Source organism: Sturnira hondurensis, unplaced genomic scaffold (genome assembly GCF_014824575.4).
Source record: "Sturnira hondurensis isolate 20B ecotype Veracruz unplaced genomic scaffold, ASM1482457v3 Scaffold0017284, whole genome shotgun sequence".
In the NCBI taxonomy this organism is placed as follows: Eukaryota; Metazoa; Chordata; class Mammalia; order Chiroptera; family Phyllostomidae; genus Sturnira; species Sturnira hondurensis.
Window position 1 is genome coordinate 630,836 of NW_028089915.1, and position 15,385 is coordinate 646,220.

The 15,385-nt window shown below is 38.4% G+C and overlaps 1 protein-coding gene across 4 annotated transcripts in view; it reads right to left on the minus strand.

The window, feature by feature from the left end:
• The window catches only part of CBL (Cbl proto-oncogene), a 126,703-nt gene that overhangs the window by 28,226 nt on the left and 83,092 nt on the right, over positions 1-15,385 (minus strand). For 2 of the 4 annotated variants that reach the window (XM_037067529.1, XM_037067531.1), the window contains 6 exons: positions 13,578-13,734; positions 5,421-5,542; positions 4,943-5,080; positions 2,894-2,981; positions 2,393-2,524; positions 1,769-1,972 (listed from right to left, as the gene is read on the minus strand). In XM_037067529.1, the coding sequence (XP_036923424.1) occupies positions 1,769-1,972; positions 2,393-2,524; positions 2,894-2,981; positions 4,943-5,080; positions 5,421-5,542; positions 13,578-13,734 (841 nt within the window). The remainder of the gene's footprint in view (positions 1-1,768; positions 1,973-2,392; positions 2,525-2,893; positions 2,982-4,942; positions 5,081-5,420; positions 5,543-13,577; positions 13,735-15,385) is intronic. The other 2 variants (XM_037067533.1, XM_037067530.1) reach the window with 1 other exon arrangement.

Here is a 15,385-nt window from a genome sequence, read left to right on the forward strand (position 1 = left end):
TCTCTTAAAAAGGAACCAGCCCTGACAGGTGTGGTTCAGTGGATTGGGTGTTATCCTGCGAACCAAAGGGTCACCAGTTCAACTCTTGGTCAAGGCATACGCCCGCACTGCGAGCCAGGACCCTGGTTGGGGGCACACAATCGATGTTTCTATCATATATCAATGTTTCTCTCCAACTCTTTCTCCCTTTCCCTCTGTAAAAATAAAATAATAAAATCTGTATTTAAAAAAATCAAAAAACCTGTACGAGGGGCCAAAACTACTATCAACTTCAAAAAAACAAAAATACAGCAAACAGTCCAGATTTCCTGAACTATCCAGTAGTGATATGGCATAAATTTATCTACTCCTGTTTTAAAGTACTTTTAAATCTCAAACATTCAAGGTAATTACTATGTGCTCAATTTTGAGAAGCTAATTACAAATGAGACACGGCTCTTGCCTTCTAGGAACTTACAATGGAAAATATGTTTAATAAATTATTACAAGGTGATAAATTCTATGGCAGACATATTCACAACATCCCAGAACCATCAGGCCAAACCTAGATTGTATGTGTATAAATACATGAGTGAGTTGGGTGTCAGAAAAGCAGGGTACAGTTTGGAAAGGTTTCCTAGGAAGTGAAAACAGCTACATTACACAGAAACTATCAAGACAAAAAGGAGACATTTTTAGAGGGTCAGCCTTGCAGTAGCACAAAATATAAAGTGGAAAGGATTATGGGTGCAAAGTATCTGGAAAGAAGAATGAGTTCAACCCATTAAATAATGAAAAGTCATCAAAGAATATGAAGTAAAGGAATAAGATGGTAAGATCTTTGTTGTAGATCATGACTCTGGTAGCAGGGAGAACAGATAATGATGAGAGCCTGGAATAAAGCAATGGCATTGAGGATACAGAGGAGAAGATACAATGGATATAGTCATTTAAGAGATAAAATCCATGCTTTCAAAATTTATTGAGCACCTACTATGTGCCAGTCAGGAAATGCACCCCATGAATTTGAAACATTCTAAACTAGACAATATGCAGCATATTAGAATCTTTTGTTTGCCCTATATTTACTAAAAATCTACATGAACTAACTGACTTCTAAGATTTAAAGAATAAATCCCTGTTTTACCCTACCATTGGATGTAGCAGAATTTGATCACATCCTTTTTATAGCCTTTATCTCTCCTATCTTCACTAGGACCTTTCTAGTTTGTTCTGTTTCTCTATGGTACCTCCCACCAGCTTGCAATCATTTTAGTTGCCATTTATTTGTTTATTAACAGTGCCTCCTTTCTCCCCATCAAACCTAACTTTCTAATGCCAAGATTCCATTAGAAGAAAGAAAAGAACAAAATATTCTAGTCACAGTAGCAAAATAGGGTCCAGTTATTTTACTCTCCTTCATTTTCTGCACCAAGCTATCTGAGTGAAGCCCAATTTTGGAATATAGACAGTAGAGCTTGGGCCTTGAAGACAAAATGCCTGGCCACAGAGTCTAGTTCAATTTACTATGTGTGTGACCTTCAGCAAATTCCTTAACTTTTCTGCGCCTCAGTTTCATCATTTGTTAAATGATAATAATAGTATCTACTCAGAGGGTTATATGAGTTAAAATAAGAAAAGTTCTTAGCATGGTATCTCTGACATAGTAGGTGCTCAATAAATATTAGCTATTATTACTCCTTGTACTTTGGATGTCATTAAGTGCTCTATAGCTTTAGAATACAACTCATAATGGATTTTGCCACAGTCTCTTAAATTGCAGTCTTACCTTGGCACCAGCTAATTCCTTCATCATAAAGAGAGAATCATCAGCTCGTTCATCATCATCATCATCATAATTTGGGGAAGAAGCTCCTTCTGTTCCTTGCCTCAATAGGCTGCCACTTCCTCTAGGATCAAATGGATCTACCACAATAGGCTCAGTACCTTTAATTTCACATCGGCAAAAAGGACAGCCTTGGCCTTCTGATTCCTACAGAGGAAACGAGAGATGGTAACAGGCACATCTGAAAGTACTTAAAATATTCATCCTAGCCTTAGCTGGTGTAGCTCAGTGGATTGAGCACGGGCCTGCGAACCACACGATCGCGGTTCAATTCCCAGACTGGGCATATGCCTGGGTTGTAGGTCAGTTCCCAGCAGGGGACTCATGAAAGGCAACCATACATTGATATTTCTCTCCTTCTCTCCTTCCCTTCCTCTCTAAAGATAAATTAATAAAATCTTTAAAAAAATATTCATCCGAAAATACTCATCCACTAGGAAATATATTTCCTAGAAATGAAAAAAAGAAATCAAAAGTTTAAAACCTACCCCGCAAAATGAGCCATACACACTTCCCAGTTCTTCAGAGCAATTACACAGCTGAGGAAATGCAAGATTTGGACCATACCTGCCAGGATGTAAGACAGGACGTACACATGAGGTGTCCACAGGGCTCAATCTTTACATCCTTATCATTTTCAGCACATATTTTACACAGTTGGAATGTGGAGCCCATCTCACAGTATAATTCATATTGTTCCTTTAATTAAAAAAATAAAAGATTACTCAGTTTATTTCAGGTATTTGTTGAATGAACGACTGCAACCATAAATGCTAAAAATGAAAATATTAAAGAAATATTTGTAGTGTCTATACAAATTTTGCTTTTATAAAAGTTTCACAGCAGTGGTCAATGTTCTCCCATAAAACAGAAATCACCTAGCTTTGGTCCCATTTTAAAAGCTGCATGATTTAAAGAAAAACCACATGTAACATTAATTCACTAATCTAGTCAATGGTTTAAAATTTAAGTGTTCCACCCACTTAGTATAATTCTACTGCCAATTCTATTACGCCCATACAAAAGCTTGACTCAAGTGATATGGTTATAATGTAAAACAAAAGTCACCTGGGTCACTTTGATGTGGTCTTGGGGAGTTGGTTCACATAAGCCTGTAAGGTCAGGATTCTGATTCCGTCCATCAGGAAACAAATAGCTGTAAAAGGAGTAATCAGCATTGGTATTCTATTGAAGCCATTGATCACTGCTTGCTAACATAGACAAATGACATCTAGGATTCCCTCACTATAAAATGGAAATTCTGGGAAAGTACAAAAGTAAATCTTACTAATATTTCAAAAAAATAAATAACACAGAACAGTTCCAAAAAGATATTCTCCTAACACTGACATTCTTTCTACAGGGTACATTGCCACAGACTACATATTTTTAATTGAGGGGTTTACAAACTTTTTCTGTAAAGGGAATGATAGTAAATATTTTAGGCTTTGCAAGCCATAAAAGTCTATGTCATATATTCTTTTCTTTTTTTAAACAACACTTTGAAAAGAAAAAATTATCTTAGAACAGGTTATACCAAAAAAGCTAGACAGGATGGCCACAAAGTATAAATTCTTAATTTAAACTGTATTTGCTTTAAAAAAAATTTTTTTTAAACTCACCCTAGCACATTTTCATTTGCTTTTTTTAGAGAGAGAGAGGGAAGGAGAGAGAGAGAAACATCAATGCAAGAGAAGCATCAACTGGTTGCCTTTGTATGTACCCAGACCCAGAATCCGTGCTGGAATGCAGATTATACATGTCCAGAACAGGGATCACAAGCACTTGCACCTGGACGAAGGACAAACCCACAACCTAGGCATATGCCCCAACCTGGCGTTCCAACCACTGAGCCACACCAGCTGGGGACTTCTATTTATTTATTTGTTTGTTTGTTTATGGATTTCATTTTTATTTATATTTAGAGAGAGGAAGGGAAGGAGAGAAACATCGATGTGTGGTTGCCTCTCGTGTGCTCCCAAGTGGGGACTTTGGCCCACAACCTAGGCATGTGCCCGGACTGGGAATCGAACCAGCAACACTTTGGTTCACAGCCCCTGCTCAATCTACTGAGCTACGCCCCCCAGGGCTTCTTTTTATTGATTTGAGAGAGAGAAAAAAGAAGAGAGGGAGATGGAGCGGGGTGGGGGAGAGAAAGAGGGGAAGGGGAGAGATTTGTTTTTCCACTCATTTATGCATTCATTGGTTGATTCTTATATGTGCCTTAACCAGGGATTGAACCTACAACCTAGCATATGGGGACAACGCTCTAACCAGCTGGCAACCCAGCCACAGTAAACTCCATTTGCTTTTTGACCAATTACCTAACCCCCCCCCCCCTTTTTTAGACAGATTTACCACTGACAGACACCAATTTAAAAGAAAAGTAATAGGAAGCAACTTAAGCCACTGAGATCATCTATCAGGAAGCTTCTAGCACCAAACTGTTCTGACACTGGAGTTTCAGAGTTCTGACACTGAAACTCTAATGCTACTGCAGAAGATGACATATAATAGATAACGGACTTCCCTAATCACCTTAAAATACAAGTAGTTTTCTGATATCTGGTCAACTGTTAGTACTTTCAGCATTTACAAATTGATAATCAATTTGAATTCCCAAAGGAACAGCAATTCTGGAATAAAAGAACTTAATCATAAATATTAGCATATATTACAAGAGCTCAAAGCCTGAAGAAATGCTGCTGAACCAAAGTGAAGTTGGGATGAAGGCCACTGAGCCTGCTGTCATTAGGAGCAAAAATCTAATCACTCTAATGTTAACTAGGTAAGTAACTGGTAACATTTTCTGATAATTGGGATAATTTTACATCTGACATAGACTTAAATATAACTTAACATTTACAAAAGGAAAAAGATAAACTTTACTCATAGTAATAAATGAACCATTAGACAAAAGTTATTTCACTCAAGGAATCCCTTTTAAGTAAAAACAGAAATTCTACAGAACCTGAAGGTCAAAACATATAAACTGTTAATACGTTTCCTGACTCTTAACATGTAGAAGAAACCCAAAATATACTCATTAATGAAGAAGTTTTACGACATCTAAGTTCCTTGACTCTAGCACATGGTAAACAGTTGGTAGTTACTCACAAGCCTTCCCTGAAGCCATCAATCAGTGCTTGGAAGAGAGGTTTATTGTGAGGGATTGTCTGGAGAATGTTCCCATCAGCAGTAACATACCCAATAGCCCACTGACCCAGACGAGTACAGCTCAGCCGGAAAATGTAACTGAGAATAGAGATAAACAGAATCTTCAATATATAACAAGTTTATGTTAGGGTAGAATGTAAGACCGGGACAAAAATCAAAAGGACCATCAATAACAGATTCTTCAATGACTCCAGGCCAAAAAGCAAAAGACACATACGCCCAATTCTGAAGTGGCTTGAAAGTATTTATCGAATCATCAGATCTGAATGAGTCAATACCTCTGATAAACAGGCATCAATCTTACTGCAGAAGCACAGTCACTGGGGAACTAATGAAAAATTGTGTTTCCTCTATATTAACAAAGATCATAAGAAAATAAAATTCTGAAGAGTAAGCCTCTGTGATTCAAGGCACTGACCTGCCAGGTTTGTGAATGAATTTCTGGAGCCGAGCTTTTACTTCATCATATGTCAGGAAAGCCATATAACCAGGGTGAGTTACCGCAAGACTATTCCAGTTCCTGAGCAAAGAGGACCAGGGCTAAGGAAACAAGAGATCAGTAAAACCATTTGGTTCAAGACATCGAATCATTCTCAGAGTGACAAAGAACCTCAATTAACAATTATAAATTCTCCATTTATTGTCACAAATTTTCAATTGCACTGTGAGGGAAGACAAACATGTCTGGGCAATAAGAATTTTAAAAAGCTAAGAAGAAATGAATATATCCTTACAGGAAAAACTTAACTTTACAAAATGAAATTAAATTTTTTTTAAATCTAACAGTAGTGACATTAAATAACAACATAAAAATAACAATAAGACAGGGACTACATGTGCAACTAAGAAGTTCCAAATAAAGGGGGTTCCGGCCAAGATGGAGGCGTAGGTAGAGACACTTTGCTTCCTCACACAACCAAAAGAAGGCTAACAGTCAACTTAAAAACAAAAAAACAACCAGAACTGCCAGAAAATCAAACTGCATGAAAGTCTGACAATCAAAGAGTTAAAGAAGAAACATCCATTTAGACTGGTAGGAGGGGCAGAGACAAAAGTCAGGGTGTAGAGGACACTAGGCAAGGTGGCAGACCGGGCGAGGTGGTAGCTGGCAGACAGGATTTCCCACATTTAGAGCAGATAAGCCAGGAGAAACAACTGGGAAGTGAAACAGACAGCACAACCCAGGATTTTCTGTGCGGGAAACTAAAGCCTCAAAACCTCTGGCAGTAAAAACTTGTGGGGTTTGTGAAAGTAGAATAAACTCCCAGTCTCCTAGGAGAGTCCACTGGAGAGACCCACAGGGTCCTAGAACATACCCACCCACCTGGTTTTCAGCAAAAGAAAGGGCAAGATCTGCTTCTGGGAAGTGAGGGAAGTGATGGGAAGTGGGGCAAGAGCCAAACAAATGGCATTATACCCTCTCTGACTCTTCCCGAAAATACAGTGCCGTAATGCAGCAATGTGGGTTGCCCCACCCTGACAAATAACTAAGTATTACAACACCCCTTAGAACATAAAAGGGACACCAAGACAAAGAAATATGGCCCAAATGAAAGAACAGATCAAAACTCCAGAAAAAGAACTAAGCAATGAGGAGAGAAACAACTTATCAGATGCATAGTTCAAAACACAAGTAATCAGGATGCTTCCAGAAATCATTCAGTTTGACTGCAAAATGATGGAAGAAATGAAGGCTATACAAAGTGAAATGTAGGAAAATATACAAGGAAGTGAAGGGAAGGAAACCAGGTCTCAAATCAACAATTTGGGGAAAAAGGAAGAAATAAACATCCAACTAGAACAGAATAAAGGAAAAAAGTGAGAAGCTGAGGAACCTCTACGAAATGAAATGTTCCAACATCTAAATCATACGGTTCCCACAAGGAGAAGACCAAGAAAATGAAAACTCACTTGAAAAAATAATGAAAGAGAACTTCCCCAGTGTGACAAAGGAAATATGACTTCCAGGAAGTCCAGGAAGCTCAGAGAGTCCCAAACAGCTTGGACCCAAGGAAGCAATAACAAAGGCTCACCATAATTACATTACCCAAAATTAAAGATAAGCAGAGAATCTTAAAAGCAGCAAGAGAAAAGGAGACAGTTACCTACAAAGGAGTGCCCAGAAGATTATTAGCTGATTTCTCAAAAGAAACCTTGCAGGCAAGAAGGGGCTGGAAAGAAGTATTCAAAGTCATGACAGGCAAGGACCTACATCCAAGATTACTCTATCCAGTAAAGCTATCATTTAGAACGGAAGGGCATATAAAATGCTTCCCAGATAAGGTCAAGTTAAAGGAATTCATCATCACCAAGCCCTTATTATATGAAATGTTAAGGAGACTTATCTAAGAAAAAGATGATCAAAACTATAAACAGAAAAATGACAACAAACTCATAACTATCAACAACTGAACCTAAAAAACTAAGCAAACAACTAAAATAGGGAGAGAATCACAGAAATGGAGATCATAGGAGGGTTATGGGTCAGGGGGAAGAATGGGGGGGGAAAAGGTACATGGAATAAGAAGCATAACTGGGGGAATGCTGGGGAGAGGGTGGGCGAAGGGCAGAGGGAGATAAAGGGGAGAAAAAATTGGGACAACTATAATAGCATAATGAATGAAATATACTTTAAAAAAGCAAATTCCAAATAAAAGTTTATTCAAGATGTCTCACACATATATTATCTTTATAAAAAAAGAAAAAGAAAAAACTTCAGTTCCTTTTGAAGCATTATTACATCTCAATATTAAAAGTCGAGAACTTTTTTTAAGTTATTGATTATACTATTACAGTTGTATAATAGTACCTTTTCCCCCTTTGCCCTCCTCTACCCAGTACCCCTCATTCTTTCTGGCAATCCCCCCACTTAGTTCATGTCCATGGATCATGCATGTAAGTTCTTTAACTACTCCATTTCTTTTTTTCCCCATTTATTTAATTATTGTTCAAGTACAGTTTTCTGTCTTTTACTCCCATCCCAGCCCTCGCCCCAGTGCTCCCCACCTCCCTCCCGTTTCCGCCCCCCCCTTAGTTTTTGTCCATGTGTCCTTTATACTTGTTCCTGTGAATCCTTTCCTTTTTCCTCTGAAATTCCCTTCCCTCTCCCCTCTAGACCCTATCAGCCTGTTCTCAATTTCAGTGTCTTTGGTTATATTTTGCTTGCTTGTTTGTTTTGTTGTTTAGGTTCCCGTTAAAGGTGAGATCATATGGTATCTGTCTTTTACCACCTGGCTTATTTCATTCAGCATTATGCTTTCCAGTTCCATTCATGCTGTTGCAAAGGGTAGGAGCTCCTTCTTTCTTTCTGCTGCATAGGATTCCATTGTGTAAATGTACCATAGTTTTTGGATTCATTCATTTACTCCATTTCTTATAATGTCCTTAAGAACCCCATCTATTCTGTACCTATCAATATGTACTTTTTAATCCCTACACCTTTCCCCCCATTCTCTCCTCCCTCCCACTGATAACCCTCCAAATAATCTCCATATTTATGATTTTCTTTCTGTTCTGCTTGTTTGCTTAGTTTCTTTTTTGTTTAGTTTGTTTTTAGTTTATTCAATTGTTGATAGTGGTGAATTTGTTGCCATTTCAATATTTATACTTTTGATCTTCTTCTTTTTCTTAAATAAATCCCTTTAACATTTCATATAATAAAGGCCTGGTGATGATGAACTCCTTCAGCTTTACCTTGTCTGGGAGGCACTTTATCTACCCTTCTATTCTAAATGACAGCTTTTCTAGATAGAGTAATCTAGGTTGTAGGTTCTACCACTTTGAATACTTCTTGGCAGTCCTTTATAGCTTGCAAAGACTCTTTTGAGAATTCAGATGACAGTCTTATGGGAACTGATTTCCTATAAATTTTTATTTCACTTAGTGTAACTTTCATTTCTGCCTGGGTCTTTTTTATGCTGTTGAAGTACCCATTGAGTTCCTAAGCATCCTTATAACTGGTGTTTTGAACTCTGCATCTGATAGATTGCTTATCTCCATTTTGTGTAGTTCTTTTTCTGGAGTTTTGTTCTATTCTTTCATTTGGGACATAGTTCTTTCTCTCTTCATTTTGGCAGCCTCCCTGTGTTTGTTTCTATGTATTAGATAGAGCTGCTTTGACCCCCTGTCTTGGTAGCATGGCCTACTGTAGAAAAGTGCATCTGCAAGTTACATTGGGTGCAGTCTTAGGTATTTGCCAGGGTGGGACAATCCGTGGGGCAACACATGTAAACCATGTTGATGGAGTCTCAGAAATGTTGCCACTGTGTGGCTCTGTGTGAGGAGGGCTCAGAAAAGGGACAATGGCCGCTGGCTGGCCTCTGGAGTGTTGTCTGAGAGGAAGCTGTCCCCCAGCACTTGCTCTGGTACCAGACACTTCAGTTTCTCCCCTTTGCCACTGGTGCCCTTCCAGCTGTTGTCCTGGTGCTGGTGTCCAAAGGTAATGAGTCTGTGTAAATTCTAAGTCTGTTGTGGGCCCTTTAAGAGTAAACACCTGAAAATCCTGCAGTTTCATTCTCCATCCCAACCCCCACTGGATTTTACAGCCAGAAGTTATGGGGACTTATCTGCCTGGCACTGGAACACAGAACTGTCAGACAATTGAGCTGTATGGAAGTCCAACAGCCAAGGAATTAAAGAAGTCATACTCATCAAGATTTGCTAGGAGAGGTGCAGACGTAAAGAGGCAGAGACATGGAACAGGCAGTCCCATATCCACATGTGGCGGATAAAAATTGGGAGGACTATGCTGGAAGCAAGGGATCCCAGACCTACACCAGACCACCCAGCCCAAGGTTCCAATGCCAGGCAGATAAGTCCCCATAACTTCTGGCTGTAAAATCCAGTGGGGGTTGGGATGGAGAATGAAACTGCAGGATTTTCAGGTGTTTACTCTTAAAGGGCCCACAACAGACTTAGAATTTACACAGACTCATTACCTTTGGACACCAGCACCAGGACAACAGCTGGAAGGGCACCAGTGGCAAAGGGGAGAAACTGAAGTGTCTGGTACCAGAGCAAGTGCTGGGGGACAGCTTCCTCTCAGACAACACTCCAGAGGCCAGCCAGCGGCCATTGTCCCTTTTCTGAGCCCTCCTCACACAGAGCCACACAGTGGCAACATTTCTGAGACTCCATCAACATGGTTTACATGTGTTGCCCCACGGATTGTCCCACCCTGGCAAATACCTAAGACTGCACCCAATGTAACTTGCGGATGCACTTTTCTACAGTAGGCCATGCTACCAAGACAGGGGGTCAAAGCAGCTCTATCTAATACATAGATACCTGTTTTGTAGCTTATTGTTGTTTTTACTGAGGTTGCACAAGGAGGCAAGCCATGTTTACTTACACCTCCATCTTGACAGGAATTCAAAAATTTCAATATAATAAGAAGATAAGTTGGAAACACACATAATTATTCAATGACAGAACTGATTAAATATATCATATTATAGTCACATACAACATGATGATGTTTTTGGTCAATGACTGACATCATATACCATGGTAGTCCCATTAAGATAATGGACCTAAAAAAACCTATCACCAACTAATATCATAGCCACCATAGCATTGTAGTGCAATGCATTATGCGTCTGTAGTGATGCTAGTCTAAACAAATCTGCTGCGCTGCCAGTGACATAAAACTATACACACACAATTATAACTGTACATAATGCTTGCTAATGATAATAAATGACTATATTAGTGGTTTGCTTATTTATTACATAATACTTGTTATTGTTATTTTGAAGTATACTCATTTTACTTATAAAAATATGTTTGCTATAAAACAGTATGTCTTGTGGGACTTCCAGCCAAGATGCAGGCGCAGGTAGACACACTGTGCCTCCCTGCACAACCAAAAGAAGGACAACAATTTAAAAACAAAAACCAGCCAAAACTGACAGAAAACCGAACTGTATGGAAGTCCAACAACCAAGGAGTTAAAGAAGACACATTCATCCAGACTCCTACGAGGGGCAGAGTCAGGTGGAGAAGACTCGCAGCAAAGCTGTGGATGGCAGAACAGGTGGTCCCACATTCACACACAGATAAACCAGGTGAAACTGGGTAGCGGGACAGGCTGTACAAGCCAGGGTCCAAGCTCAGGGAAATTAAGCCTTAAACTCAAACCACTGATTTAAAACACCTGTGGGGGTTGAGGTGCCAGGAGAAACTCCCAGCCTCACAGGAGAATTCATTGGAGAGACCCACAGGGTCGTAGAACATACACAAGTCAACACACAGGAATCAGCACCAGAAGGGCCCAATTTGCTTGTGAGAAGTGGGGGAACTGACTGAAATCTGGCAGACAGTGGAGCAAGAGCCACTGTTCTCTCTTGAGAGAGACCCCTGCCCCACATACAGCGTCACAACACAGCCACGTGGGTTACCCTGCCTGGGTGAATACCTAAGGCTCCACCCCTCACTGCATAACAGGCACGTCAAGACAAAAATAAATGGCCCAAATGAAAGAATAGATTAAAGCTCCAGAAAAAATAAAACTAAGCAATGAAGAGGTAACCAACCTATCAGATGCACAGTTCAAAATACTGGTAATCAGGATGTTCACAGAATTGGTTGAATTTCGTTGCAAATTAGATAAAAAAATTGAAGGCTATGCTAAGTGAAATGAAGGAAAATGTACAGGGAACCAACAGTGATGGGAAGGAAACTGGGACTTAAGTCAATGGAGTGGACCAGAAGGAAAAAAGAAATATCCGATCAGAAAAAAATAAAGAAACAAGAATTCAAAAAAAAAATGAGGAAAGGTTTAGGAACCTCCAGGACATCTTTAAACGTTCCCATAATTGAATTATAGGGGTACCAGAAGGAGAAGAAGAAGAGCAACAAGTGGAAAAGTTATTTGAAGAAATATTAAAAGAGAACATCCCCAATCTGGCAAAGGAAATAGACTTCCAGGAAGTCCAGGAAGCTCAGAGAGTCCCAAAGAAATTGGACCCAAGGAGGAACACACCAAGCTATATCATAATTAGATTACCCAGGATGTAAATGAAGGACAGAATCCTAGAAGCAACAAGAGATGAGGAGGCAGTTACCTACAAAGGAGTCTCCATAAGACTGTCAGCTGATTTCTCAAAAGAGACCTTACAGGCAAGAAGGGGCTGGAAAGAAGTATTCCAAGTCATGAAAAGCCAGGACCTACATCCAAGATTACTCTATCCAGCAAAGCTATCATTTAGAATGGAAGGGCAGATAAAGTGCTTCTCAGATAAGGTCAAGTTCAAGGAGTTCGTCATCACGAAGCCCTTATTATATGAAATGTTAAAGGGATTTATCTAAGAAAAAGAAGATAAAAAATATGCACAGTAAAATGACAGCAAAGTCACAATTATTAAGAACCGTACCTAAAACAAAAACAAAAACAAACCAAGCCAACAAATAGAACAGGAACAGAACCACAGAAATGGAGATCACATGGAGGGTTAGTAACAGGGGAGTGGGAGGAGGAGAGAAGGGAAAAAGGTACAGCAAATAAGTAGCATAGATGGTAGGTGGAAAGTAGACAGGGGGAAGGTAAGAATAATATGGAAAATATAGAAAGCAAAGAAGTTATATGTATGACAAATGGACATAACTAAAGGAGGGTAATGTGGGTGGGAATGGGTGTGCAGGGTGGAGGGGAGTGAAGGGGGGGGAAAATGAAACAACTGTAATAGTATAATCAATAAAATACATTTTTAAAAAAACCAAAGCAGTATGCCTTGTCATGCCAGCAGCAGCCTCATAAAGCTTGGGTTTACCATATAATCTTGAATGTATCATTTTCTTTTGTACTTGATTTAGTCTCATACTATTTTATAAATTTAATGTAGCCTAAGTGTACAGTGTTTGTAGTCTACAGAAGTCTATAGTAATGTCCTGGACCTTTATGTTCATTTACCACTCACTCAATGGCTCACAAGAGCAACTTCCAGTCCTGCAAGCTCCATTCATGGTAATTGCCCCATATAGGTGTACCATTTTTTATCTTTGATACTGTATTTTTCCTGTACCTTTTCTACGTTTAGATACACAAACACTTAACTATTGTGTTACAATTACCCACTGTATTCAGTATAATAACACGCTATAAAAGTCTGTAACTTAGGAGCAACAGACTACTGTATGTATGGATGTGTATAGGCTATCCATCTAGGTTTGCGTAAGTACACTCTACAGTGCTTGTGCAAAAATGAAACTAGCTAACAATACATTTCTCAGAAAAAAATCCCTGTTGTTATGTAGCACATGACTGTATGCCCATTTTCTGGACACTCTACAACTATTAAAATGATGCAGAAGAATAGTAACAAAGAAAGATTATAAATGTGAGGGAAAGAAAGCAGATTGTATAGCTATTATTTTTACCCCAAAATACTATATGTGTATATACATATCTGTATCTGTATAGAAATATGAAATGCAATGTAGTTCTATTCTTTTTCTGCTTATAGTTTCTATAATTAAAAACAATTTTATGATAGGAAAAATCCCAAATGTTAATTTTTAAAGCTTCCTCTTTAGAAAAGCAGCAATAACTACTTTAACCAACTTTTTAGTATCCTACCTGAAAGAGTCGTGTAAAGATGTCAAATTCGAAAACTGAAATATAATCATTGCAGGTCAGATCAATTGTGGATTTCAGAGCCATGGCCTCCAGCCCAGAACTGATGGGATGTACTTCATGAAGGGCCTGTCGGAAGCTCTTCCAAGGGACTACTGTCCTGGGATGAGGTGGGTGGGTAAGAAAGCACAGAGTGAGAAACAGGTAATTCTGGGCATTGCTATAATGAAGGAAAAGACAGCCACATTAAGCTCTAAATATCCATTTCAATGTTCTTAAAGAAGCTGAGCTATATTTTGGATTGAAAACAGAAAGGAAATAAATAATGTATTTCTTAACTTCCTAGTGAGTAAATCAATAGAGAAGTCTTTCTCCACCGTTCTTTGGTGGAATGTTACAAATTAATCTCCTTTCTCATCTTTCTTCAGACACTTCTTCTAATAGAGAAGTATAGTAAGAGAGATGAGACTACTTTTTCTATAATAAATTATGGGCCAGTCCTTTACTAACTGAAAGCCTATGTGTAAACTAATTTTTTTAAAAACATGTAAAACATTATGAGTTCTTTGGGGACCCACACCATCAAGGACTAGACAAGAGGAAATAGGCTTAAGGTATAGGAAGAATAGTTCTGAGGAAGAAATTACTGAACATAAGACTGATTAAACTCCAGATATGGCTAGCAAGAGATATTATGGGATTTCTTTTCCTTAAGATCTTTAAAATAAATAAAGCCTTTGAAAAGCTTATATAGTCTCTTGCCTGAAAATCAAGTAGTGTTTTGAACTCTTTCCTAATGTTGTTATTAAGTTAAAGGAACAAAGTTAAATTTATTCACACTCTCTTCAACTAGGTTTTCTAAATTCCTAATTATTCTGTATTTTATATTTAAACCTAATTAAAAAAATAAAGGTAGTATTTAAAGAGATATGTTAGGACCTATATATTCAACTGAAAAATTGTATTGTTTTCTACCTTTTTCATCTCTATGATTCAAAATTTCAGACACAGATGCCCTGTTGGTGTGGCTCAGTGAATTGAATGCCGGCCTATGAACCAAAAGGTTGGCAGTTCAATTCCTAGTCAGGGAACATGCCTGGGTTGTGGGCTGGGTCCCCAGCTGGAGGTACAGGGGAGGCAACCGATGGATGGTGTCTCTCACATATTAACATTTCTCCTCCCCTCTTTTTCCCTCCCTTCCCATCTCTCTAAAAATAAATAAATAACATCTTTAAAAATAAAAATATAAAAAAATTTCAGATATAGGTCTGCAGCTATAATATCAATAAATATATCCTTAGGTGATGATTTTAAAATATTTTCAGATATGTAAGAACATTTATATTAACATGTGTAAAAGCATAAGCTTGATGCATAAAACTGGCTATAGAATTTACAACCTCTGTATTTCAAAAGACAACATAACAAAGTGAAAAGACAAGCCATAGACTAGGAGAATATATTTATAATGTAACAAAAAATTAATACCGTATGACATGAAAAAAACAACTCAATAGCAAAATGGAAGTCAGGAAGAGCAATAGGCAAGTCAGAAGAATCCTGACTAGTCATAAATGTGAAAAGATGTACCATCTCCCACGTCATAAGGAATATAAAGCAAAATATGGTACCCATTCCTATTACCAGTGTTAGCCAAATTGCAAAGCTACTGGAACTCATGTATTCTACTTATAGAAACATAAACTAGTACAACCACTTTGGAAAGCAGTTTGGCAAAGCAGAAGATGTGAAACCCCCTGACTCAGCAATTTCTCTCCTAGGTATGTGAATAAGGAGAAACTCTTGCATAT